At 38.3% G+C, this 27,804-nt stretch overlaps 1 protein-coding gene across 1 annotated transcript in view; it reads left to right on the top strand.

Annotated features, from left to right (window-relative positions):
- Positions 1-24,541, top strand: part of LOC133991468 (contactin-associated protein-like 4) — a 46,996-nt gene extending 22,455 nt beyond the window's left edge. The window contains exons 9-22 of the mRNA XM_062429890.1: positions 1,867-1,973; positions 3,368-3,487; positions 3,732-3,932; positions 4,770-4,932; positions 5,350-5,477; positions 5,674-5,844; positions 7,903-8,121; positions 10,083-10,322; positions 13,131-13,352; positions 16,721-16,854; positions 17,875-17,962; positions 19,488-19,703; positions 21,782-21,853; positions 24,345-24,541. Coding sequence (XP_062285874.1) covers positions 1,867-1,973; positions 3,368-3,487; positions 3,732-3,932; positions 4,770-4,932; positions 5,350-5,477; positions 5,674-5,844; positions 7,903-8,121; positions 10,083-10,322; positions 13,131-13,352; positions 16,721-16,854; positions 17,875-17,962; positions 19,488-19,703; positions 21,782-21,853; positions 24,345-24,541 — 2,278 coding nt within the window. The remainder of the gene's footprint in view (positions 1-1,866; positions 1,974-3,367; positions 3,488-3,731; positions 3,933-4,769; positions 4,933-5,349; positions 5,478-5,673; positions 5,845-7,902; positions 8,122-10,082; positions 10,323-13,130; positions 13,353-16,720; positions 16,855-17,874; positions 17,963-19,487; positions 19,704-21,781; positions 21,854-24,344) is intronic.
- Positions 24,542-27,804: the final 3,263 nt, after the last annotated feature.

Genomic DNA, 27,804 nt, shown 5'->3' with positions numbered 1-27,804 from the left:
ATGTTTTGTTGTGTGAGAGCACATTCCTCTCAGAACATGACATTAGACCTTTTTCCAAACCATTAGAGCCCATTGGCAAATGGCATACATATTATCCACCAATACATATTATTATTTCAATAAAATGTCAAGTTGAAAAATTGATTCACACTATTCAAACCCTTCACCTGCAACCTACAGTGTACTTCCCCCTAATAAGTGCTGCTTGACTGATCATGCGTGCTTAGGAAAAAGTCTCTTCCGTTTGCAGATAAGTGAGGCAACAATGGATGGACAGAATTTATAATGCATTATGCTATTTAGAAGCACATATTGGTGGAGTAAATACAAAGTGCTGCACATGCCTTCATGTTTGTTTGTTTTTTAGATAAAGGGAAAGCAGTGAAATTGGTGCTGAAAGACAAAATTTACCATCAGACAAGTCTGCTGAGTCAGACTTTTTCCCAAAAGTAAAAGATTAAAAATATATGCTTCTCTCCTCTCTTTCTCATTTACTCTCTCTGCAGTCACAAATTTGCTGACCTTATTTCCCCCCTTCGAATAAATTCACCCAGTAGCTGCTGAGCTCCATTCACCCCCACCTTCAATTCCTCCTTCCTCCTCTTCGATCCCTCTCTCAACCTTAATTTCCCCTCCTGGATCTCTCTCTCTCTCCCTCTCTCTCTCTCTCTCTCTCTCTCTCTCTCTCTCTCTCTCTCTCTCTCTCTCTCTCTCTCTCTCTCTCTCTCTCTCTCTCCCTCTCTCGCTTTCTCACTCTCTATCTCCATCATTTTGTCTCTTTCTAATCACCTCTTCTCTTTCCATCCTCTTCGGCGTCTGTCCTGACACTGGACTGACACTGAAAGATAGAAAAAGAAGTTAAAAAAAAATGCAGCAGAGATTGGTAAAATGCGTTTAATTGTGCGTAAATTGGATTCTGCAGCACAGGGACACAGCTACTAACTCTCATGTCATGTCCACAGTAGAAAACACACATATAAACATCCACTGGTGTACGTAAGAATTACCTCCAAAGTTGTAGTCTTTGCCTCGGCAGTGGTTGTAGGAATTCATTTCTGAGCACACACACACACACACACACACACACGTAGTTACACCTCTTCTCTGATCTGGTATTCATGCAGTCAAAACAATAAAATTAAACTCTTAGCTTGTTATGTAAAGAAATATAGGCAAAGGTTAGTTCTGAGTCCAGAATTTTAAAGATAAAACCAACAATGAAAGAAAGGTCTGTCGAGCTACAGCACAGCCAGAAACAAGCTACAGTTAGATTGTGAATCCTGTGAAAAGTAAAGGTGTTCAGGTTGGGCTGTGGATTATAAATTACATTTATATTCAGCAGAGTTCAAATCCCACCTCATAAGTTCCAGTTTTCACTTTTAAATGTAGTTTATGTTATTCTATCATCCTGAAGACCTGACCCTAAACTTAAAATAATTGTTTACCTCTTTATCTTTAAATCTAATTTTAAACAGCTTAACTGTTAGCTAACCTTTGGCCAAAACTTGATGATGTCTGATGCGATTTTAATTATTTTACACAAATGTAATCTTTACTGTATTTTTGTCCAAAGCATATTTATTTGTTTCAGACTCGCACATCTTTTTATAAACGTGTGAATCGTCTTCTTCTCTTAATTGTCACTGTGATTTTTCTAATTCACCTTCCCCCTCTGACTACTTGTGTTCAGTCCAAACAGAGAGCCGTCAACACCGTGTTAGCACCTATAAAACCCTGTGCATATCTAAAGCAGGAAGAACATGTATTTGCAATATACGGTATACGGCAATATGCTTTCCTTTCTGGCCCCCTCCCTCCTTCTCTCTCTCTCTTTCTCTCTCTTTCTACTCCCTCTCTCTCTTTCAGGTGTTCTGCCAGTCATTGTGAACATGGAGGCAGCTGCAGTCAGTCATGGAGCACCTTTCACTGTAACTGTTCCAGCACCGGCTACAGTGGAGCCACCTGCCATAGCTGTAAGAGGCTGATGCCTTGTTGTGTAAAGGTCACGTATACAGTGTCTGTGGTTCCGTGTGTATGTTTGCGCTTGTTTTTCCTATAATGAGACGACCTGCTGCTTTTTAACGTTGTGTCTCTGCAGACATTGTTGTGGCAAAAGGTCGGGCTAAGATGTAACCTCTCTCCTGCAATCATCATTGTGTAAGCGCTCAGCCCAGAAGAAACTCTACGACGCAAAGAGAGAAAGACAGCTAGGGAGGTTAAAAAGTAGACGGAAAAGTGAGAAGAAGTGAGAGTTCAATTATAGCCAAGGGGCAGATTTAGAGAAAGATGCCTGTTCACCATCCAATCATTTTGGTTAAAACCTTTGAGTGAATAATGCCTGTGTGTTTGTATGTAAGTGTACATTTGATTTAGGAAACTTTACTTTGCAAAAGCCAAAAACCAAACCAAACCAAACCAAACCAAACTGAGTATAGTACTTTGCTTTGAAGACCCAAGAGAAGTGCTGCTGTGTGTGCTAAAGGTTAAAACAAATAACAACCAAGGTATTTTCACAACACTTAAGCAGATGTGTCAAGGCTGAAAGGTTTTCTTCAATATAGCCAATAAATTTAACAAGTGAATCAAAGGTGAAGCGGGAATGATCAATAACTCGCTTTCAGGTTCCCACAACAGTCAGCACAGTAACTAATACTTTAATTCTGGGTTTCTCAACCTTTATTCCCCTGTGACCTCATGCTTATTTGCTTTTTTTTTCAAGAGTCAAATGTCCATTGAATATGAGGCTACATCCAGGAGATGCTTAGCTTAGTGTTATGAGTGGAGATAGGGAAAAACAGCTATACTCTGGCTCTGTCTGAAGGGAACAAAATCCACCTACCAGCACCTGCAAAGCTCAATAATTAATGTTATATGTTGTTTGTCAAGTGAATATTTAGTAAAAGTAATTTAAATGTTTGATAGGAGACCTGCTTTAAAAAAAACTGAATTACAGATTTCCTCTTAATTTTTTAGTACAGTGTTTTGTTCAGTGCCCAATTATTTATTTTTTTGCATGTGAGGAGGAGTATGAGTATGGATCTGTTGTAGCAGAAAGCTTTGGGAAAGTGTCTATCTTCCTGTCCACAGTGATTGGAATTTAAATAGCAGCACTTATAGCAGTTAATCAGCATACTGAGAAAGAAACTTTTAAATTCTGAAAGAGAAACAAAATAACTGCAAGTGGTGCACATGCTGTGTATTAGTGGAGGGGGTTATTTGTCTCTGCCCAGGGGCCCATTGCATTATACTTTGTCTTTTAATTAATCAGATCACTCACAAAAGATGAAAAGAGAGAGAAGAATTCTCACCTGGTGATGAGATGTTAGAGAGGGCTAACAAAAACATCTCTCTCTCTCTCTGTCCTCAGCCATATACGAGCAGTCCTGCGAGGCGTACAAACACAAAGGGAACACATCGGGGTATTATTACATTGATGTGGATGGCAGCGGACCCATCAGACCACAGCTAATATACTGCAACATGACAGGTAGCTGACACACTCATCAAATCGCACCCACACAAACACACCAGTTTTATGTCTGGCGTCACCTTCACTCTCTCTCTCTCATCCCGCCTCTATTCCTGCCTGTCAGTCCTGCTGACTCAGTGAAATTCCCAAACACAAACACAAACACACACACACACACACACACACACACAAAAATGAAAACTTAACAACATATGCTTTGTCTTTTTTTCTCTCTCTGTGTGTCTCTCTCTCTCTCCACCAGAGGAGATGACGTGGATGGTGATCCAGCACAATAACACAGAACTAACTAGAGTCCGACCCTCGCTGGGCAAAAGCCAGCACTCGGCTCACTTTGAATACACATCTGAGGAGGCGCAGTTAGCGGCCATCATCAGCCAATCAGAGCACTGCGAACAGGAACTTACCTACCATTGCAGGAAGTCACGCCTCCTCAAAATGCCAGGTAAGTCTCTATACACTTGTCCAACCTCCAGACTTGCAGGCTAAGACATCACAGACAGTGAAGGGATAAAATGCTCTATGAGATAAGACTTAAGACCTTAAATGTTTCTATGGAGATTAATTTAAATTCCTAACCCTGTAATTCATTTCAAATTGTTTTTCAGAATGGTTCTCAATGGTTTTGATATTTACATGATATGTGCAGGTCTGCTGCTTCACACAGCAGCTACAACTCTGGCTAGAATGCTCAGAGATATTTTTGCTTTACATGAAATGCAAATCCTCAAAAGAGGACCTTGGAATCTGTCGATGGACAAAAACAAACCTTTTGCACATCTAGTTTAATAAATGATACAATCCACATTGTTAAATCTATAGTGCTATCAGTATTATGTATGTGCATAATCAAGCCTCACCATATCAGAACATTTCTACAACAAAAAAAGAAAATATGGTACATATCTAGAGTGAAGTATGCAAACTGAGTGGACTCTCTGGAAGTATGCAGAAGACTGCTGTAGGCTCCTTGTGGACTTGATGAAAAGTGGATTTTGGACAGCCGTCGGCTTTTGACGAATTCCCAGGAATGCGTCTGCAAAGTCCGCGAGTCTGCAAGCACAGTGAAGTGTGGACATTTGAATTCAGCTTAAGGCTTGTTTATATTCTGTGGCACCACATAGAACCAACATCATGGTGCTGCCCGGCGCCCATATATTTTGAATTTAAAACAGGAGGTCGAGGTGTTACAGTTTGCAGCTGTGACTACCTTTGGGGAAAGCCTCCAGTGCATTAACATTTCATCACAAGTGACTAAGATGAATATTTGTTTGTGTTGTAGACGGCTCTCCGCTGAGCTGGTGGACGGGGGGTCCAGGTGAAGGACAGATGCAGACTTACTGGGGCGGGGCTCTTCCAGGCACCCAGCAGTGTGCCTGCGGCCTGCAGAAGAACTGTGTGGACCCCAAACACCACTGCAACTGTGATGCAGACCGCACCGAATGGTACTGTTCCTTCATTATTATCAAAACTGAGGATGAAGCATAGTGAAATAAGAATTTAGCCCTGATAGTCTAACACATTTAATGCATAAGAGCACTTTTGGCAGATTAATCTATCGTGACATTAATGTCAACATGCCCAGTACAATGAGACATTTTGTGTGTATCTAGTTTAAAATCCCTCTTCTCTTTGTTTTGATTTTCTCTTCTTATTCCTTCCTTCATCTCGTTCCACTGATGATAATGATAATCAAACTTATTTCAAACCTTCTTTCTTATCTGTGTCCTTGCACTGCTTGATATAAAAAGTATTTTTCCCCTCTAGTCTTTGGTTTCTCCTTTAAATTCTGCCTCTTGCTTCTTCTTCTTCTCCTTCTCCTTCTCATTCTTCCTCCGCTCCACCCTCTCACTACCTTCCAGGGCTAATGACTCAGGCCTACTGACCCATAAGGAGACCCTCCCTGTCAGGTCTCTGGTGCTGGGCGATGTCCACAGGCCAGGCTCAGAAAGCGCATACAGGGTTGGACCTCTCCGTTGCCATGGAGACAGTAAGTCCAGCCAAGAGCCCTCAATTTCACCTTGTGCATGCTTTTGAAATGATGTGTGTGTTTTGTGTGTGTGTGTGTGTGTCATGTCTCAGTACTGTACTCACCAAACTTGACACACCAAACATGTATCAGCTAAACTTCAAAAACCATTCATGTAGTCCACACCATGACTAAAACTTGTTCATTCATTTTGCAGAAAATGTCTGGAACGCTGCATTTTTTGACAAAGAGACATCATACCTCCACTTTCCCACATTCCACGGAGAGCTGAGCGCGGACATCTCCTTCCTGTTTAAAACCACTTCATCCTCCGGCGTCTTCCTGGAAAACTTGGGCATCAAAGACTTTATTCGGATTGAACTCAGCTGTAAGTAAAAATCTCTCAGGTTAGACATCTAATCCCGACTGCACTTAGATGCGAGTACAACCTAAGCATGAAGGATTATCCCCGAGAGTTAAAAGTTTCATCTGGATTGAACTCAGCTGGAGGTGACAAGCCTTTCATGAAACTCCACCTCAGTCCCTCTCGAAAGAAATCAAAGAAAGAAATGCACTTTTCCAGCAAACACCATCAGTTATTTTTCCTCCAGTGGGAATTCAATGGAGTGTCTTTGCTCCACGCCGCTGCAGTGCATTTCCTTTATAGCCACCAGATTTTAGAGTTCTCTGTATCATTACAGCGTGATGGTGTTAAAATATCATCATACTGCGATACTTTATGGCAGTTCACATAGTACATGCTGTTGTAGCTACCATTTATTAAAACACCTCTTGATTAAGTGTCAAAGATTGTAACTGGTCCTGATAGAAAATGATATACAGGTCGCTCCGTATGATAGATTATGTTTGCATGCACACACAAAAACAAATTATTGCAAAAAGAAAATCAGATTAAGGCTGCAGCTGGTCATCAGATTTCTCCCCTTGATCCAATGCTGGCATATTTGAAGTTTGTTAGTAATATATGAAGCTGTAGCCTAATTTCTTTTACTGATAAACAAGAGAAAGAGACCAGGCTAAGTAGTGAGAAAATGCAGTTTTTTTCTCACTGTATGCAGTGCATTTGTCTGAATTTCAGACTTCTATAAAGACACACATCACCTTTACATACATCATTTCTTCCTGCTACAGTGATACTTCACATGTCTCAAGTCTTTGTCCAGCATATGCACACGTGGGAGAAGCCAGTCAGAGACCTGCTTAATAATATAAACCACAAAGAAATCAAGTTACTCCAGCAGAAATGTAGCTGTGAGGATGAAGAAGTCAGGTCTAAAGGCTCTGAAAATGTATTTTCTCAATCAGCTTCTTACTGTGAGTAAACACGCCCTACTTGAACACAGTTTTCTATCAAGCTTAGAACAGTTTTTGTTGTTTTTTATTAGATATTTATGTATTTCCTTTTCACTCTGTGCTCCCTGGCCAATCAGGATTTAGTTATATTTGAATCCAAATTTGATGACTATTGGTGGCTGTTTGGACCCCATCAAAAAAATGTGGTCAAACTACACCCACACAGTCCTGGTGTAGTAGATTAGTCGAGTGTTGAACTCTTAATGAATAACACCTTAAGATGTTTCCTTTGATTTGAATTGTTGCTTATTAATATTTAAACGGTAACCAACAAAAGAGAAATGTGCAAGAGGAACCTGAGGAAAGCTGGCTGTAGTAGAGCTCTGTCTTTATGGCTGGTTGTCATAACAACAGCTGCTCTTTAGTGTCACATCCTTGTGAGCCATTGGGCGACAGTTTGTGTTTGCATCACTTTAGCGAGAAATGATTTCAGTGTGAATATATTTCTTTCTTTCAAACTTCCGGTGGACCTTAGGTGTCAATGTGTCAGCCGGCTCTGCACTCCCGCTGCAAAAATAACTTCATCTTGTTGCCTTCACAGATGGTGTTACTCTTCCTGGGAATAAGGGCTTCAAAATGAGCTTGGTCCTTGGTAAAAGAGTAACAAGATAAAAGGGGCAATAAGAGAAAGTGGGCCTTTTATGTTCAAGTAAATCAGTGAGAAATGTACGCCGGCTCAGTGTGAAAATATGGCTTGTTGGCAACATTTTAGAGCGATATTGTCTGTGATTTGAGCTGGCTACAAAATTGCAGTGAGTTTTCTTTTTTGTCTTTTTCTTCTTTGTGTTTCCATCTTGTTCTATTTGGAAAATAGTGTGTGTTATGTTTACAGATTCACATAAACCAAGTCAGAAAAGAACAAAATGTCTGGGCTATTGAATCATAGGAGCTTGCAGCATATATATGCCTGAGCATGTACGTGTGTTATGATATGGGATAACACCTGGTCTCTCCACAGCTGGAACAAGTGAATATGCAGATGACAATATGGATGGGAAGTAAAAATGTACTTGAATATTGTTAAATATTCACAGTAAGTCTCGACTTTGTGCTTCTCTTTTCCCTGACGCAGCCTCCACAGAGGTCCTCTTCTCCTTTGACGTGGGTAACGGGCCGCTGGCGGTTCACGTGGAGGCTGGCTTCCCGCTGAATGACAACAAGTGGCATCGCATCCGCGCCGAGCGGAATGTTAAAGAGGCGTCGCTTCGTCTCGACGAGCTCCCTGCCGCCACACAGGAGGCCCCCACTGATGGGCACATCCACCTGCAGCTGAACAGCCAGTTATTTATAGGTGTGTGTATGTGTGCTGTGTCAGGGCTGGTTTGGATTTTTGTAATGCAATTCAAAGCAGCCTTTTAAAGACCCCAACAAAAGTAACAGCAATACAATATTCATGCATTCTCTTTCTGCGCAGTTACGATCTCTCTCTGGAAGACATATTAGTGTCAGCTGTCATTATCAAGAGTTGGCATTATTGTTTGGTTTTTTTTATTCTTGTTTTACCTCAGACCTTCTTGAATTGTTGCAATATTCTGTCTTTGCCCTCCTCTCTTTTTCTTTCATTAACTCTCTTTATATTCTTTTGTTTTTTGCACATCAAACACACAATGATTCTACAGTACAGTTTTGTTGACCCCATGGGAGGTGGCAACTTTACATCCTAGTTACTTCTGCTTCTCCTGAGAAAAACAGATAGTCAGAAAACTATACACTTCAGCAAAACTGCAGATTAAAGCTCAGCTCTGGTTACTATTGATCCACATAGGCACTGACAGATTCAAGTGAGTTCAATCAGCCTTTAACAATCCTTCCCAGACTGTGTTAAGATCATTTTTACCCATTCAGCTTCACAGGCCCAGTTAATAGAAGCAATACCTCTATATGCATAGACTGAGTGAAAAGTCCTGCGAATTGTTAGAATTATCCTCAGGGTGATGCAGTGAAAAGTTTGTAGTGGTCAGTTTCATTGCAGTAACCTTGAAACAGTGTTTTAACCCGGTCCATTAGTTAAGCTTGTCCTCTTTCTGACAGCTCCTGATGAAACTAGCAGGCCATGATATGAACCTCATCAACTCTGCAGTCCTGGAAAGCTGTTTATCCCATTATACGAGTCTTGAGGTTGCCAGTTTGGCACTTTGAGACAATTATAATGTTGCAGAGCCTGAACTCTGAGGACAGTTAGAGATTGTAATGCAAGAAGTCAGAAAACAATAATTTCTGGAGTTTAAATTCTGTCCATAAAAATAAAAAAAGAATTGTTTTCCTGTCACAGTCAGACAGCTAGGCAGGACAATGAGGCTGTCACAAAGACTGACAGCTCACCAACTTCAAGATGGCGAGAATCATCACGGTGCCCAGCGAGCTGACATACAGCCAATAAAAAGTCAACTTCATGAATTTTTCACCAGTTTGTGTTTCATTGTGTTTCATCACCTCATCATTTTTTAAATTCAGCGTGTGCTTGGTGACACATTTTTGTTTGTGAAGGTGCAAAGTGGGTTCAGCTGTTAACAATAATAATAATATAATACAATCAGATATCAGTCAGGGTCACATCTGGATTTGATCACAGAGATGATGGGATTTGCTTTCCATTCATTTCTGTACAGTATGAACAGAGCTGCTTAGGTTGCATAATCCATATAATATAATAATGATATAATAATCCATGTTTGCATATATTTTTCATGAAGTTATATGACTGTTATGTGAAGTACTTGAGCTCTTTCAAGAGTGAAGAGAACAATTATTTTAATCATCGATAATTGTTAATGATTACTTCCTCAATTAATCAATTAACCATTTTGTCCATAAAATGTTGAATAAAAAAGAAAAAACTCACAAGTTATCCAAGATCTCTGCAATTAAAAGGGGGGGGGGGGGGGGGTGACTCATAAAGATGGATTAATTCATGAAATAACAAAGTTAATCAACAACAATTCTCATAATTGATTCATTGCTTATCTCATTTATCAGCCAAACATTCTCTCGTTCAACATTTTGAGAACATTTTCATCTGTTTGTTTCATATAATCCTCCATGTAAATTAAATAAATTTCATCTTGTGCTTTGGGGAACTGTGATTGCTACTTTTTAACTAATTGTTACCAATTTAGTCAAAAAATCATCAAGGGAGTATATGAAAATGAAAATAATTATCATTTGCAGCTATGTAACCTGCATAGAATCATAAACAGAAAAAGAAAAGATGAACAGATAACACTTTTAAGTGCTTCGTTTGTGTGTCTTCAGGGGGCACAGCATCTAGACAGAAGGGCTTTCGGGGTTGTATTCGTGCTCTGCAGCTGAATGGCGTCACACTGGATCTGGAGGAGAGGGCCAAGATCACACCGGGAGTTCAGGCCGGATGCCCGGGCCACTGCAGCAGCTACGGCTCCCTCTGCCAGAACCACGGTCGTTGTGTGGAAAGAGCCAACAGCTTTTCCTGCGACTGCAGCCCCTCTGCTTACACCGGAGTATTCTGCGACAGAGGTAGAGATGCTTTGTCACCGGTGTCCCAGCACACACCACATGATTAGCCATGTGTCAATGAAATGACTAACATGAATTTAAATATAAAGAACTTCAATTTCCACTTTATAAATGTAGGTCATTGTGAACAAATTCGCTTTTAGTTGGCTTTTCATGTTCTACCCCAAAGCAAACTCATTTAACCATTTTTGCATAGTTGGCTAATCAGTAAAGATATGGCAGCAGAAAGCAGTGCAGATATAGATTCAGTCAGATACAAACACACTTGCTAAATTGCTCTAAACTCCAAGTAGGGCCTCCAAATCTCCCTAAATCTTCTCCCATATCTAGATTTTTGTAGCTCCACACACACACAGTTAATAGGTTAGTTTTAAACCTTACAAAGCATGTATGATAAAGTCAACTAGATGTCATGTTCAGAAATCTAACAAGCTGACTTTATATAAAAACAACTTCAAAAGCAACACACAACTCAGCCACGAGTGATGACATATTTTGAAACCTTACCTGAATATTTTACAGTGCAGCACCTGAAAGTGTTCTATAAATAAAAACACACACATGGAGATGCAAGGAGAGGTCATGCACACTAAAAGAGGTCATGAAGACAAACACAAACTTGAATAATTTAACACCCATGCACTATATATATATACATATCTATATACACAGGAGCTCTGAGGTTATACAGGTGCATACCCCACCACTGCAACCTCACATCCTTGTTATATGGACCAGTCTGCCAAATTGGTGCCATGGTGCATGTTATAACCCATCAAAATTCAACTTAATTATTGATCTTTTTTTCATCACTATATCTAAAAACATGCATGTTATCAATTCAGAATGTGCAATGGTCAATCTAATGCCATTTTTAACTGACAAATACTTCATATGAGTAACAGGACTGAGTTTATAGCGAAGCATTAGTAAAATACATGACATTTCGCCACATGACATCAATGCAAAAAGCATAGGAATACAAAGCACCTTCAAGTATGTTACCAAAACTTTTTTTTTTAAAACAACATAATAACATCTAAGAAAAAAATGATGTAACAGGACTGAATATTGAGATTGACATTCTCAGTCATATTATCAAAAATACAGAAAACATAGTGAGAGAGCTTACTTTTGGTCTTCTCATGGCCTTCAGAAGACTACAAATCATCATGTGACTTGTGAAATATCCTAAATTTTTAGATGGGGTAATGTGTCAGGGTAACAGGACTATATAATTCAACTAAAATATTATGAATTCCCAATAAGAAATTGTTTTTTATGACTAAATAGAAAACAGAGTCACACAATACAATTTTATGAAGAGAGTGGGGATGAGTGAAAATCCTATTTTGTCAGTGTTTAAGGTAGTTTTTGTTACGGTTTTACATGGTATATCTTTAAATTGTAATGAGGACAAAGTGCAGGACACCTTGCTTAATAATATAATACATACATGTATAATATAATGTACATATGCTTTTCATGGATATGTATGCATGTAATGTCCTGAGGATGGAAAAGGCAAGAATTCTGCAGAATGGCCCATCTGTAGCTGCTAATAATCTTGATCCTTTGGGAGACTTGATACACAGTATAACTTGAGGCTGTTTATTAAGTTTGGTTGGCTGGTTATTTATCTTGTTTGGACCTTTCACTCCCACACTTGTGTTTTTTGCCTGAATGCTGCAAAATCTCACTAATGCATGTTGTATTTAAAAAATGTTAGTCTTAAACCTTTATAAATGCAATACTAATGTGTGCTAAAGATGTTTTGAACTGAGGTTAATTAAGTAAAAAGTTAAGTTAAAGACAACAAAATCATTTTCTATTTGCAGCATCTGAACAAAGACAGAACTTGTAGCAGCAATTATTTATCTCACCAAAGTGTCAACATATCCAAGTAAACCTGCTTGGGTATCCTGACGGAGACAGCTTGTCAGATTGTTGTGATCTGATGCATTGCATTATTTATTTTTTTAAATCTAAGACTGCACATCACAAGTTCTTATTATTTAAGTTATCACTGGAACATCAAGTCATCATGTCAGCACAGTAACAGCTGTCTACTACAGCTGCTCGATGGCATAAACATAACTACAAGTTGTTTGATGCCAACTGAATTTTAAACCTACCCTGTGCTTTAATTATGGCGATGTGTCGCATATTCAATAAATAACAAGCCCAGCTGTGTTGGCTGGAGCTACACAGGTATACTGTATCTGCTACAGAAGTCACAACTCATGACTGTGTTATAATTAGCAGCCAGATTTCACATTGTTCTTTTCGCTTGTCAGCTGGTTTTTCTATGGCTGCATTTTCACCAGCTCACTAATTAGGTGCTGTCAGTGCTGCAGAGGCGCTCTACATACAACATTTGAGTCACTGCTACCATACAGTCCCCCTGTGAGATGAGATGTTACTTAGATGCAGTGTGAAGATGTATGCACATTTAAATGCAAACCTGACTGTTATGCTGTCCCTGGGAAGAAGTGTTGATCTGGTTAAATGAAATGTTGATTTGATTAAGTGAAATGTTGATTTGGTTAAGTGAAATGTTAAGTGACTCTGCAGTAGGCACAGGATAAAAAGTTATTGAGTCTGAGCAAAATACAGATAAAATGGTTAAGAAAAAAACTTTAATGTGAGAAAGAACAGCATAAATCAAGTCAAACTCAACTTTTGACAACCAGATTCAAACATACACATCCCATCAACACAACTGCCTGTCACACACAGCTACAAATAAGACATCTTCTATTATCAAAGTTTGTAACAAGCTCTGACACGCTATCTCCCTTCTTGCAGAGGTTTCAGCCAGCTTCAAGCCGGGAACATCCGTCAGCTACACCTTCAAGGAGCTGATGCTAAACAAGAGCAACAACGCTCTGCCTTCTTTCATCCACTCTGGCATGAGCCTGAGAGCAGAAAACATATCCCTGAGCTTCAGGACCAGCCAGAGTCCAGCTCTGCTCCTCTACGTGGGCTCCTACTACAGAGAGTACCTAGCTCTGCTGCTTAACAAGCATGGTGAGCACTCAGATCCTCTTAAAGCACATGTACTGTGGTTTTCTCTGTTGATGTTCACTATGTTGTATCTAGACACCTGGCTTGGCTCATGTAGCACCATCATGAGCCTTATTTTCTTATTTGTCTCCCTACTGAATAAAGGAGTGCAGTATGGCTGATATTATGGTGCTACAACTGTGACAATAAGGGTTTTAATTCCCATAAACAAATATCTGAAAGATGCTCTGAATTAACATTAAAGAGGCTGATTTTTTTTCCTTATGAAAACTTAAAAACCTAATTTGTTTTCTCAGAGTTTGTGCTGCTTAGTTGTGATCTTTTGTGGAGAGGGATCATGTAAAGCCTCGTTACTGTTGGTTATGTAATGAAGTGTAATTACTCGAAATTTAATAAAAACGTAATAAATGATGTCACATTGAAGACAAACCAACATTTCTGACTGTATAAGCAGTGTGACAGATTGTAAGACTAATAATGTGACAACATGTACAAGAACAAGGAGAAAATAATAACTTAAATCATCTAATTCATCAAAATAACACTAACATAAGTTAAACATGTACACATATGTGTGTTTAACAACTTACTAATTTAAATAAGCTTATCCAGCACCTTGAAATAGTTTGTTTTGGTGCATTTTCAAAGCAGTTAAAGTGACATTTCACTGCATTATGCATCAGCTACATTACATCCCTGATGATCAACAATGAACTGAGAGCACTGATATGTGCACAGACATTGCAGCTGTTTGAGGCTCCCTTCTCTTCTCCTAAACCAAGCCTCCTTGTCACCTTCCTTCTCTTCTTATGTTCCAACTCCTTTTCTTTCATCCTCCTTTCTTTTATCCAGTTCTCATAGCCCACTGTTCACTGCAGTGTTTAATCAACTTGTCGTGAGTTCAGCCAGACGAGTGGCAAGTAGGGTCATTTGAATTGCAGAGGGAAAAGAAGCTGATAAACCTATTATAAGTGGCATTCCACCTAGAATAGCTGTAAATAGACTGTAAATAGGCTGCTTTAATAACCCAGACTGGAGGATGGTGATGGCGAGCAGGTCATTAGAGTTACCACAGTGATCAGGTAGACGACAGGTAGCTGCATTTAAACTGAATACACCTCATTAAAACTCTGGAACAGGTTTCTATTGGTGATAAAACTTACTGCAAGCAGCCTGTTTGATGTGTTGTTGTGTTGTTAGCAATGGTGTAATTGCACTTTCATCAGTTGAAGTGTCACCTTAAAGTTTTAAACAAGCAAATTGTGTCCTTATAACTATACACGTGTTTTCTTTCATAATCATAAAGCCTGGTGGTATTGTTTCTCATTGTAAAAAACTCCATGATATACTGCAAGTTATTCCTCTGTGCTATAGAGTTAGTTTTGCCCAAAAACAACTCACAAATACATCAGTGAGTGAGCCACACCGCTGATGTGAGTGCATGTTTCTTTGTTACAATGAACATTGGCAGCTGTTTTTGTAAATTTTTTTGCCATTTTTAGAAATTACAGTATATATTTAGGACCCATTTGTTAAAGATCCACATCAGTAAGAGCCAATGAACTTGAAGAAAGTAAGATATATATATTGCTAACCATGTCATTCTGGTGGTTTTAGCCCATCAACATTTACATTTCTGCCCTATGTCTGGCTTAATAGTTTTCTTGGTTTCCAATTTATTTGAATGTTAAGACATTAATTTAAATTTAGCTCCTCAATCATGGCGAACATGAAGATCTTTGTCCCTTTTTTTCTTCTGTTAAAGTTACATTATTGCTGTATTTTACCGTAGCTGTGAGCAGATGTTCTCCTTGTTAGTGCATTCCTCTGACAACGTTCCTGCCGTAAGCCATGACTAAAGACAACAATATGCATCATTAAATATATCATGGTTATGACTGTTTCTAGTAACATGTCCCTTTTTCAGTTGCATAGTTAATCTGTTTCTCTCAAATACTTGCAAATGCTCCCTTTAAAATATTTGCCCTTAATATCAAAAAGAGTATGTTTTGAGACCAGATTGACTCTTTGTCAGGTAGAAATGTCTTCCTCTCACATCATAGACTGAAGAGACGACTGCCAAAATATGTTGCACTCAGAAGCTACTGAACACTATTTAATATCAAACCCAGAACAAAAAACAAAGCAGCAATATGCATGAATATTGTGGTAATTATCTTGCATGATAAAGGAGGATTTGTTGTTGCTTTTACGAGCTGACTCTCAGATTTCAAATGTCAGAGCCTCTGTGAATGCACCAAGCAGGAACAAGTAGTTTCCCCATGCATTATCACATGATCATAAAGTTCCAAATTGATTCTCAAACAGTATGAAACTGGTAAGCACCAAAGAAAAATAATACACTTTTGAGAGAATTCTGCTGAACTTTTAACTCACCAGCAGAAATTGTTGTTATATGAACTAAATGTTTGCAGCAGAAAAAGAAGGACAGTTGGAAATCTGATGTTGTTAAAAGGTGAAAAGTTCAGCCATCTCCAACTTTTCAAAACACTTACAAGTTTGCTGACGTAACTCCATGTCAGCGGAGTCATCAGGGTCTGTCAGCTCTGTAGTCACCTCCTGTGACTTCTTAATCGTGGTCATTACAGGGTGAAAGCCTCCTCCCACTTTTCTCTGTCTGTTCTGCTGTAATGCATGTTGAACAAACAGTAATCAGTAAGTGTTGAAAAAAATTATTTCTGAAAAATATGAATAATGCAGGAATCCAGACTCTCAAACTCTCCTTTCCTTATCAGATGACTATTAGAATAGACTATTAACATTCACAATTATTATCCAAGATATGCTCACATGAAGTAAGAGTAAAAATGTTAAAAACTCAAATTTATCCCAGTTATATGTTTTTGCACTGCTCTGCTTTCCAGGAAATCCTTACTTTCCAATGTGTCTCACTCTCATTCACACAGCTTGCAGACATCAGATTGTATTCATGTGAAAGGAATGAAATTATCCATCGTAAATGATGCAAAAATCATATAAATTAACTTGATTCTGGACCTTTATTGGTAAAACTTAGCCCTGATTCTCCAAATATTGAATTAATCTTTTGGTGAATTATTCAGCTGCTGTTGCCCTGGAGCGTCTAGATCTCTCAGGTTGGGTTGTTCTTAGCAATTAAGATCAGAAATGCCCAATGATGTGTGAATGTTCGTAATCCTAATAAACACTGTAGCGTGCCTGTACAGCTCCAATTTCTGCATATTTATTAAGGACATTCTTTATTTCTCTACTTATAAGCCACAAAACAATAAATAATAGGATTTTGCTCTTGAGAAATGTAGTAAATATGGTCTTTCACTGTGCTTAAGGAACGTACAAGTGCATTGTTTAGTTGATTTGTGTGTTTACAGACAAGCTGGAGGTGAGATACAAACTGGACAGCAGCAAAGATGCAGAGATCCTGAGCAGCAAAGTGAGAAACCTCGCCAACGGCCAGCTACATACTGTGACTATCAGTAGACTGACAGATTCTGTCTCTATGCAGGTAAAACACTCACACACACACACACATCAGGCTACAATATTCTCCTCAGTCTGTACTAAATACAGAGTCAGCCTGGTGTTCACAGATGACTTTCTGTCAGTCCATTTTAACAATCATTGGGAAAAACTGTGAGAAGGCTGCAGCAAAACACTCACGGATAATAAAGCCTGAGCTGCACTCAGACAGTAGACACAGAAACGTGGTTGATAGCTCAGAAAAAGCTCTTAAAGTGCTCTTTTAAAAATACATTCAAGACTAAATGTTCTCTGCTGACTCTAAGATGATGTTGAACTTTTGGGCACCTGATTCAATAACAATAATCTTTGCTTAATCATGATGTGGCACACCCTATCCTGATGATACACAGCTGTACTTTGAGCTGTGTTTCCAAGTACCAAAACCACAGTTCAAAGTACTTTATTTTTCATTGTTACAAGAACGAAACAGCACAGCATCTCTAGAAAATAGGCAATATAGGTAAGAATGTATTTGCAATACTAAATAAGAAATAAGAAGATTAAATTCAATAAAGTGCAATAAAAATAAAAACTGCAAATGTTGCTGCTAAAGTGAATGCTACAGGCAGTGGGAGGTGGAGATGGTTGTGATGTCTGGCAACTCAGTCCCGATGACCTTTCCAGCTGTTTTAATGACTCTCTGTATAGCCACATGTTCCGCCTTCATACAGCTGAAAAACCAGGCAGCTACGCAGTATGTCAGCAAACTCTCGATAGCACAGCGGTGAATGTTTAACCCTTCTAAGATAGAAGAAGTGTTGTTACTTCATGACTTTGGAAATCAAATAACAGAGCTGAAGACACTGTAACAACTAAATACAGGGAAATATTTAATTATCATCCTCAATCCTGCTAGTATGATAACAATTCATCAGCTTCTAACATTTTCAGGTGTATTATCAGTTAAATTTTAGTATTTACTAGTAAGTATTTACCAAGCAGTGCTGGTGAGGTGTTTTTTTCTGAGACTAATCTTCAAGTGATATCTTTCATTTTTTTTCAGATTGACCAGAACATCAGAGAAGACTTCAACCTGACATCCGATGTGGAATTCAATGCCATCAGGTCGCTGGTTCTTGGCAGAGTGAGTGGTGAGTGAGACAGCTGCAAAAACCTAAATAGGGCCTTTTTGCAGGCTGCAAAGCACTCAGACACACTGAGATGTTCAGAGATGAGGTTTTCCAAACTTTCATCACAGTAAAGTCATCAAAGTTGTTTCAGTTTTTTCAGAGATTCATCAAATTTCACAGCAATTCATCCAGTAGCTGTTGAGACATTTTACTCAAAATCACCAAATGTAAAGTTCATGGTGGTTCTAGAGGAAATATTAGGGTATTGCATGAAATGTAAAGGCGATCCATCCAATAGTTGGTGATATTTTTTTGTTATTTTTGTCCGGATCAAAGTGGTGAAATGACCGACAGACTGAATAAAAGACCAGAATTGTTATTGTCCATCTGGCTTCCATCATTTTGGTTTCCATTTGCCCTCCAGTGTAGCTTTTAGACTTCCTTTTGCGACTCTTTTTTTTAAACCTGGTATTTCAGGCAAGTCCACACTTTGATTTAAAGCCAGGCTTTTAGGGCTCTGTGTGGTTTTAAATCCATATTTCACAAATCAAAAAGAAAACCAACTTCTTTGCAGCTGCAGCAGGATTTCATATAGTACATAAGAGCAGTGCTTTTTTGATGCAAGTAGAGAAGAAAGTTTCCTTATTGCCAACAAAAAGGCTTTTTTTCTTTCTTGTTTGCTTCTGTACTCTGCTTATATACAGTGTGAGCAACTCTTCAAACTTCTCACATAAGACGCTCCTACTGGGAGACATTGTATTAAAGTCATCACACCGTTGAGGTTGTTCTTTTGGGATGATGTAGGTGCATTGATGATGTCAATGTTTGTTTCGCCTCTTAATTATCTTTTATTTTCTTTGGACCAATTATATGGTTCCTCTTGGGTATGACGAACACATTGCAGTATTATTTGTTCAGCAGAGCTGCAACAGTTTAGTACAGTGCTCTCATTCTTTCATAGAGATTTATTAGTGTTCAACAATTAGATTTTTCTCTCTGATTCTCCTTGGCCAGCTAAACTCAAGCTGCTCTAATAAACACTTGAAGACTCCGAGGAGGAAAAGCACATACTGATGATTTTAGTCTAATTAAATAGAATTTAACCTTTCTCATCATGGTGGGCTATTTTAACCAAAATACCTCTGCTTGTGGTTTGTGTCTACCTGGTGTGACTGTTAAACAGATCGGACATGTAACAGAGACATGACAGCACTGTAATTTACTTTGTCATGACCTAGTTTGGCTCTTTTTGAACGGCGCCTTCAGAGACGGACTAAGAAATTGGTTGTTAATAAGATGAGAGGCCTTGAGACATTCCTGATGCAGGTGCAGCGCTGCCACTGCTAACAAATTAGACAAAGTTATGCTAGTCCTTGTCAGCATACTTTGATTTAATGATTTGAATATGGGTTAAGGTTTTTGTGAGTTATTATGTGATGCATGTTACAGTATATCTACAGAGAGTCTGTGATTGTTTATCCATTAAAAATCCAACAATTTTAAGGCTCATTACTAAACACAACCCTGTTCCTCTCTGTCTCTGCAGACTCTGATGAGGTGGATCCAGAGATAGCTCAGCTTGCCTCTCTAGGTTTCGCAGGTTGCCTTTCTGCCGTCCTCTTTAACTCCATCACCCCTCTGAAAGCTGCTCTGCTCCACTCAGACACCAGCCCAGTTATCATCACCGGTCCACTGGTCCAGTCCGACTGTGGCTCCACTTCAGCTAATCCCTATGCAGCAGAAACCACAGACCACCTATCAGGTCAGAGGGAACTTTTGTTGTTTTATTTGGTGTTATTGTCACATTCTCAGTGTCAAAGACATGACTGGAATAGCCCTTTTTCACCACAGACATTGTGACTTCTTGACTTCTTCCTACTGTGACATGTCCAAATGAGTTTAGTGAAAAGGACTAATCAAAACAAGACAGAGTGACAAGAAACACTCTGGGAGATCATAGTATTCATCACCCATTCATGACCCACTATAAGAACAAATGGATAGAAAATCTTGCTGACATAAACATCCATCAGACTCTGATGCAATTTCATCTGTCTATCCCTCATCAGTCTCATTCTTGTTTCTAATTTTTCATGTTTTTTGCCTTTTGTTTAGTGCATATCATGTGGGAAACTATCCATTGTTAGAAGGACCATACTGGCAGTTGTGCATGTTTAGTCCTTTAGTTAAATGGTCTGGTCTATAGCCTTATATATATATATATATATATATATATATATATATATATATATATATATATATATATATATATATATATATATAGGCTTTTCAGAGCCTCAAATCTGAAGGGTCCTTTGCAATTTTGGGCTGTCTGAGACAAAAGCTGACAATCATTAGAGAAATGTATTATCACACTGTGACATACTGTATACTCTGTTTACTGTGAGACATGTCCAGTGACGACCAATGTGGACTTTTGGTGACCAAAGACAAACCGAGGCAAATTCTGACAGAAATTTAAGACTGACTTCTCACAATGTGACTGCTGCTACGACGCACATTTACAGTCATTTAGAATACACACAGAATGCCCTGATCAGTGTGGCATTTAAGTTGTTTAAATAAAGTTTAGCAAAATAAAGAAAAATACATTAATATGTCCTTGGCACACAAAAAAACAAAAACGCTGGAGGTGAAACTAATCATGTGTGAAATGTGACTTTGCTACATTTTCAAGACAGCGCAGATGACATGCCTCTGCTTTCATTTACTATTTGTATTTACATCGTAGCGCCACAATTTCCAACAGACATTCAAGTGCACAATCTCACAGACGCCATTTTATATTGACACAGATTGTGACTCAGATTTTATTATAGTCATCTCGCACAGTGAGACTTACAATAACCTTTCACAATCATTGTTGTTGCACAGTCTAAAAGGCGCCTTTTAAACAAGCCGTGGCATACTTTACACAAAATAATAAAGATGTTGTGTGAATCCACTATGATGGATTACCTAGGCCAGGCCTATTGTCTCTGCCCATTGATTTTCACTGTGGACAGAAATCATAGACAACAATAGCTCCTTGGAAGATAGGAGATCAATCTAAAACTCATATTATCCTTTGGAGAATGGTTGACAATGATATAAATATATAGATTTGTATTTGATGGGCTAAAAGCTTAGAAAACTATCAATATGCTCTTTCATAGAGGCAGAATGGCTTAAGGAAAGGGCTGTTTGGTTTGTTTTCAGCTTCTGTAGTGTTTGCAACTTGCTCCACCTACGCTCTGATTTTAGCAATATTTAGATTTTCTGATGTAATGGGTGAGCTTCCAGCCTTCAAAAATCTGTGGTTGACCCCAAAAACACAATAGACCCACAGTGAAGGTGTACAATTATAGCAATTAACTCAAATTAACGAATATTATTGAAGTAACTGTAAATGATACTGTCCAGCTTTCTGTGTGGGTGCTACCTCTAAAACGTTATGATGATTTAATGACCGGGTTAATGACCAAAACGAGGCAATTAGCACAGACCTGGGAAGAAAGTTTTCTTTGTGATATCTCTCCCGTGTGGTCGCTCACACTGAGAATATGCCTCTCTGCTCTGACTGACAATACCAAGTTATATGATTCCTGTTCCTCCTCGACATGTCTCTGTTGAGCATCGCTCTTCAGCAGCTCCATTTTCTATTTTTCATGGCACTAATGACTTCCTCCCTCCTCTACTTGTTCTCCTCATCTGTTCAACTTCATTTCTCGTCACCCTTTCATTCCCCCGTGATTCCCCCCTTCTTTTTCTCGTTCCTGTCTAATCTCATTTCTATTTCCTCTCTCTTTTTTCGGTCTGTTTCTTCTGTCTGCGCTGCAGGCCAGTCTGGATCAGTGGGAACAGGTCAGCCTCTAGTCAATGCCATCAGGAGTGACTCAGCTCTAATTGGAGGTACGCTAACAGCAAGTTGTTTCACTGTCACACCGTCGGTACCGTCTATCATGAGACAGAAAGTGTCTGCAGAACAAGCAGGGATGATGTGATGTTCGAGGGCTCCAATAAGTCACAAACTGTGATCTCATTTAAAATTCACATCTTTTTATTTTCTGTTATACCTCTGTGGATTTCTACAGCTCAGAATAGAAAACTGTCAGTGAAAAGATGTTCACAGCTGAATATTTTTGTCACACCAGTGCAAAATATTTAGCTTTCTATGTTTAATGAAGATATTTGCTCAAATAATCTTAGTTTTTAGATACCAATTTGTTATTATTATGATATATTGTGTCATTTCCATGATATCTGCATGCTGTGTAGTGCTGTGAGTTGTCCCTCAAACAACGTGACTCTGTCTGAGTACACAAAGGAAACCACAACTAATTAGAATGTATTTCCAAGAACAATGGCTGTACTTGTTTTGGCTGACATTGGTGCAGAGGTCCTCTAATAGCTGAAACTGCCCGCAGGAGCTTGTGGAAAATGAGCAAACTGCACAACTAATGATGGAGTCAAAGCAATCTAATCTTTTCTCGCTGCCTGTTCAGCCACTGACCGCTTGCTACTTTTTTTATTTTCTACTCTATTAAAGGAACATTTGTAATGTTTTGTCTCCAATTTAATTCTGTAGATCTAATCTGTCCCACTATACAAACAAGGCTCATAAACCACAAACTAAACCACCAATACAGGAAGTGACTTTTCAAAGTATGTGCTCTCTCGCTCTGTCCACAACTGCCATTATGTCTATAATTGCCTGATTGCACTTGTTTACTGTTACTAAAGATTGCTTACTGTTACTATTATTACAATACTATGACAACTCAATATTGCACATTTTGAACTCAAGTTACACCTATAATTAATTATTTATTTATTAATCAAGGCTGCCATTGTCCACTGATGACACTGCACATTGAGCTGTGGCTCTGTTTATTAAGATAGATAGATTTTTTTTAGACTATTTAAATTGTTTAGTTAGTTTGGATATACAAGGGCACTGATCACTAATCTTACTGTTGCATCTCTGAATAGTGTCCTATAATCTTAACTGACTGTCTTTTTAATGTATTGTGTACAAGAGCCACAAACTTAATTTTGTTTTACTTGTACAATGTCAATAAAGCTATCTAATCTAACACCTCTTTTAACTTAATACATGCAAACAATACCTTATATTGACATGATCTCCACTGTATGCGGGGCAAATATAAATGTGCTCTGAGATTCAACATGCAATGCAAAAACCAAAATTCATCTGTCGTTACTCACTCACATTTGAGGAGTTTCTTTTCAGGCTGAATTTATTGGCCACAAGCAGCAAACGGATGTGTTCACGTAGATGACATTTTGACATGTCTTGAACTTTAACATCACCCAATGGGAATTTCAGACTTTTTGATTTATTAAACCGTGCACTTTCTGGTTGAAACTTTTGGGTACGGGGTTAAAATGAGTGAAGCAAAACAAAAAGTAACCCTGGAGAAAAACCTGCTGCTGTCTGTGTGTGTGTGCGTGTGTGTGTGTGTGTGTGAGAAGACTTATTTTCCAGCAATAAACTGACTCCAAAGTGAAGCCAAAGCTACAGATGAAGAGCTTAAAAACAATATTGATTCCAAGTCATGACACTTGACATGACCTTGAGTAGTTTTGTGAAGAAGAATTAGGTAAAAAACTTTTATCTCCAGATAAGAAAAGCTGATACAGATCCTTCTGCACATGATGTAATAACTGATGTAATAACAGTGCCACTGATAAATACTGACTTGTGCAATTAACTCATTTGTGTTTGTTTTCAATTAAGGACAATTTTTGTAATTTTTGTTTTCACTATGAAGTTAAAGTCCTTTTTTCGATTGATTAGAGTAAAAAAAAAAAATATCATAATTAATCCACTGTGATTCAAATTTGGAAAAACATTCAAACATGTAAATCTATAGAGGGCTCATTAGTTTTCCAGCAATAAATCTATGTTTTGATATTGTTTTATTGGCCCATACTTGCTCTTTAAAGATCCCTCACATGTTTTAGGACATATAAAAATCCTCTGCTTTAAATTATAAACATCCTTAAAATGAGCATCTGCTGCTTCTCCCTCATTAAAAATACAGAACCTATGAGTATGCAAATATGTTTCATTTCAAATATTTAACTACTTGATACAAGGTGCCTCTTACTTCCCTGAAAAGTCCACTGTCAGTGTTTGTGCATTAGAGGCTTCAAGTTTTAGTCTTCAATTGACTCCAAACTAGTTGTCTTAAAGTCAGTTTTAAGGAGCACACAGAGGAGCTTTCCTTCTTTGAAAACATCACTATTATTTTTGACTGGAGGGAGACTTTTCAGCAGAATTCCTCAACATGGCAAAAAATAAAGTAATGGAGGTAAAGAAGGTCTATATATTCCCCTGCTGAGCTGCAATAACTTTTTCCATTTCTCTCATTTCCAGGAGTGATAGCCGTGGTGATCTTTGTGACCGTGTCAGCATTAGCCATAATGGGCCGCTTCCTCTACAGGAGGAAAGGGACGTGTCAGAGCCAGGAGGTAAAAACTGTAAAACCCGAGGATGGACCAGAGTTGCCGTTCAGCAGCCAGACCAGCTCACACAATGGTCCGAGCGACAGCCAGAAGGAATATTTCATTTAAGGAAGAGGTTCAGCCTGTTCGATGTGAGGAGACGGACAGAGACAGAGATGCCTTGTCAAGCCTCAGTGCTTTACACTACAAACTGAGACCCAACGGTGGCTCAACAAGACAGGAAGGCACAAACAAGAACTATACACTCATTTTCTGTCTTTTTGTTTTGTTAAGTTTCATTTTTGCTTCCGTGGTTGTATTTTTGTAAAGACTGTATAAAGATGCATTAGAACAAAGTGTTGGATTTACAATGCGTCAATACTGTCTGTGGAATAATTGTACATATCTGATGATGTAAATCTTAAAAGTATGACTTTATATCGATCTGTATTTCTCTGTCCTACTGAAACATATTTTCCATGAAATTGTTGGTATGAAAGTTAACACAGCTGAAGGTCTGTGATGATTTAAATACATTTTCTGGATAATATTTTCTGTTTTGAGTGAGTGAACCAAGTTTATTCCTGTCAGAAGCTGTCGAGAAGCTACCGAGACTCAATATCCAGTTTTTGCACCTGTGTGAACTATGGGAAAGCCACCTTTTGCATTTTATTCATTTCACTTCTCTTTCTTTATGTTACTCTATATTTATGTTCTTGCTATCAGAGAAGGACATAGTTTCTGCACACCACAAAACAATTCAAGCCTTTGTTTTCTGTCCGCACCCTGATCCCTACTGAAGCATTAAATTTGTAATTTAAACACTGACCTTTGCTTGCCTGATAGGCGGATTAACAGGAAGCCATGCATTTGTGAAAGATTGCAAACAAAATTATATTAACTGATGGAGAGCTGTGAACTTTATGTGAAATAGCCGTACATTCTCATTTAAATACTAAACAGAATATTATTCAATGGGGCAACCAGACAAAGGGACAATAAGAGGTGGATCCACTTGCTAACCAGAAGTCTCCAGTTTGATACCAATTTTGAAAAACTCCATATTTCATACATGTATTTCTACTTTTTTTCATTATTTTACATTTCTTGGTTGTTCATGTAAAACTGCTGTAGCCAAATTTTAACGTAATGCAGAAAAAAAATGCACAAAATTCACACTAGCACTTTCATAGAGACGTAAAAGCATTCATAAAAATGCATCCAAAACATATTTTTCCAGAAAATTTCCTCCATCAGTGAGTGTGTGGGTGTTTTGTTTTGTTGGTTTTAGTATATAATCAAATAATCTCAATATGAATTATTCAAATTTTCTGATCTGACCTTTAAAGCATCAACATTACTGCGACACATGACGACCTGATGCTTAGCAGTCACATGATCATATTGTTAAACATATGTTGCAATGTGTAAAATGAAAGTGTGTTAAATCACATCTGGATTTTACACAGGTATCAAACACTTGAAATGACAAATGAGGGCAAAGACCTGTAATGAAATCAGCTTCAGTTAAAGCACCATCATCTGGGTCAGTGACAAATAAGGGTTGGCAAGATGAGCATTTCAAAAATATCTTAAAATGTTTCAAAAGCAGCATCAGCATGTACAAAAAGTAAGACTGAATGCTCCTGAAAATGTCAAATGGTGTAACCACAAAATCATTTATCCACTTACAGTGTATTTAAGTGGACTTATATGAATAATAACCTGATTGAAATGCTTCCCCAGATTAAATGTAATATTTAGAACAATTATATTTCATTACCTTTTATTTAATATAAAAAGTTATGATGTAAGATCATGCCAAACTAGTTAATATATCAAAGAATGTGTGCAAGTTATTCATACATTTATGTTCACATTTTAACCCCTTTTAAATTTGACTAAACCACATGGACACAAAGAAACGTCATTGACCTGAATACACAGATTGAGGACTTTGAAGCAGCTTTATACAGTATGAACTGTTTACTGAATGTCATATTAAACTGTTTTGAGGAATGAATTTCTTGTGCAACAGTTTGGTTCCTCTTCTGGCCGTAAATCACTTTTGAACTGAACTGAAACTACATGATGACATTTACAGCGTTGCATAATAACTGTGATGTCAGTGAGTGAGTGACATGCTGTAAGATTTTAATCTGTACAGATATTTTAGTAACAAACAAAGGTCTGTTCAGTGAAAATAAAAGCATTGATGCTTTTTCTGAGGCGGGTTTATCTTTGTTGTCGAGTCTATTACAATCTTGCACTTTTAATGGATTATTAACTTGATTGATTATACAATTTACTCTAATAGCATCTATTGCAACAGTCTTGTGAATTACCACCAAGTAGAGTTGAATAACTGAACAAGAGATTCTGAGCTTGATCAATAGATAACATCAAATCTGAATGAGTTATTTCTCTGTTAAATGAGGCTGAAACTACATGCATTTATATCTGAGTGTTTGGCCCTTTAAAAGTTGCCTTCGGTTGGGTTTTTTCCTTCACCTTGTGACATTTCTGATGGCTATTAATATGCATCTGTCTGCAGAGAAGAGATAAACTTCACCGCCTGCTGCTTTGTGAAGCATTCAGGTGCCAGAGATGCCAAGCTAATTCTTCCAAGCCTCTCTCCAAGCTGGAGCGATAACACCCAGACACAGTTTAGATACGTGATGGAGGCCTCCTACCGCCTGCTGTCCGCCCCTTTAACTAACACACACACACACACACACACACACACACACACACACACACACACACACACACACACACACACACACACACACACACACACACACACACACACACACACACACACACACACACACACACACACACACACACACACACACACACACAAAATAATTCAGATCATAACTCAAGATCATCATCTCAGTTATTAGAAGAGAAGACAATTATATGAGTGCTATGTTCCTCCAACAAAACCTGGATTTTGTTACAATGTGCCGCCACAAATGAACAAATGAGATTATTAGAATTAGATTGCAATGATAAAGCTGGCACCAAAAATGTGAGCTTCACTTGTTATGAGAAATTGCGTTCATTTTAAGGCAATAAAAGAGGCATTCACAGATTCCCTAAGGGCAAGGTGTGGAGAAAAAAGTGCAACTTCTACTATTACACTACTACTAGGTTTAAGATGCAGTCACAGGGCATTTCTGTTCACAGACATTTCCCCGCACTCTGCACCAAAAAAGGATGATTTGTAATGCAGGTAATAATAAATTAATTAATGAAACAAACTGCAAACAATATAAGTGTTGTAGTTTGTTCGTCTATTTACGTTTCCATTGGATGAATGCACATCTGGCCAGTGGAAGTAAAACAAAAGTCAACTCTGACCTTTGAATTACACCAAAATATGA

The sequence above is a fragment of the Scomber scombrus genome, chromosome 12 (assembly GCF_963691925.1).
Source record: "Scomber scombrus chromosome 12, fScoSco1.1, whole genome shotgun sequence".
Taxonomy (NCBI): domain Eukaryota; kingdom Metazoa; phylum Chordata; class Actinopteri; order Scombriformes; family Scombridae; genus Scomber; species Scomber scombrus.
This window is presented reverse-complemented; position numbering and strand designations above follow the sequence as displayed.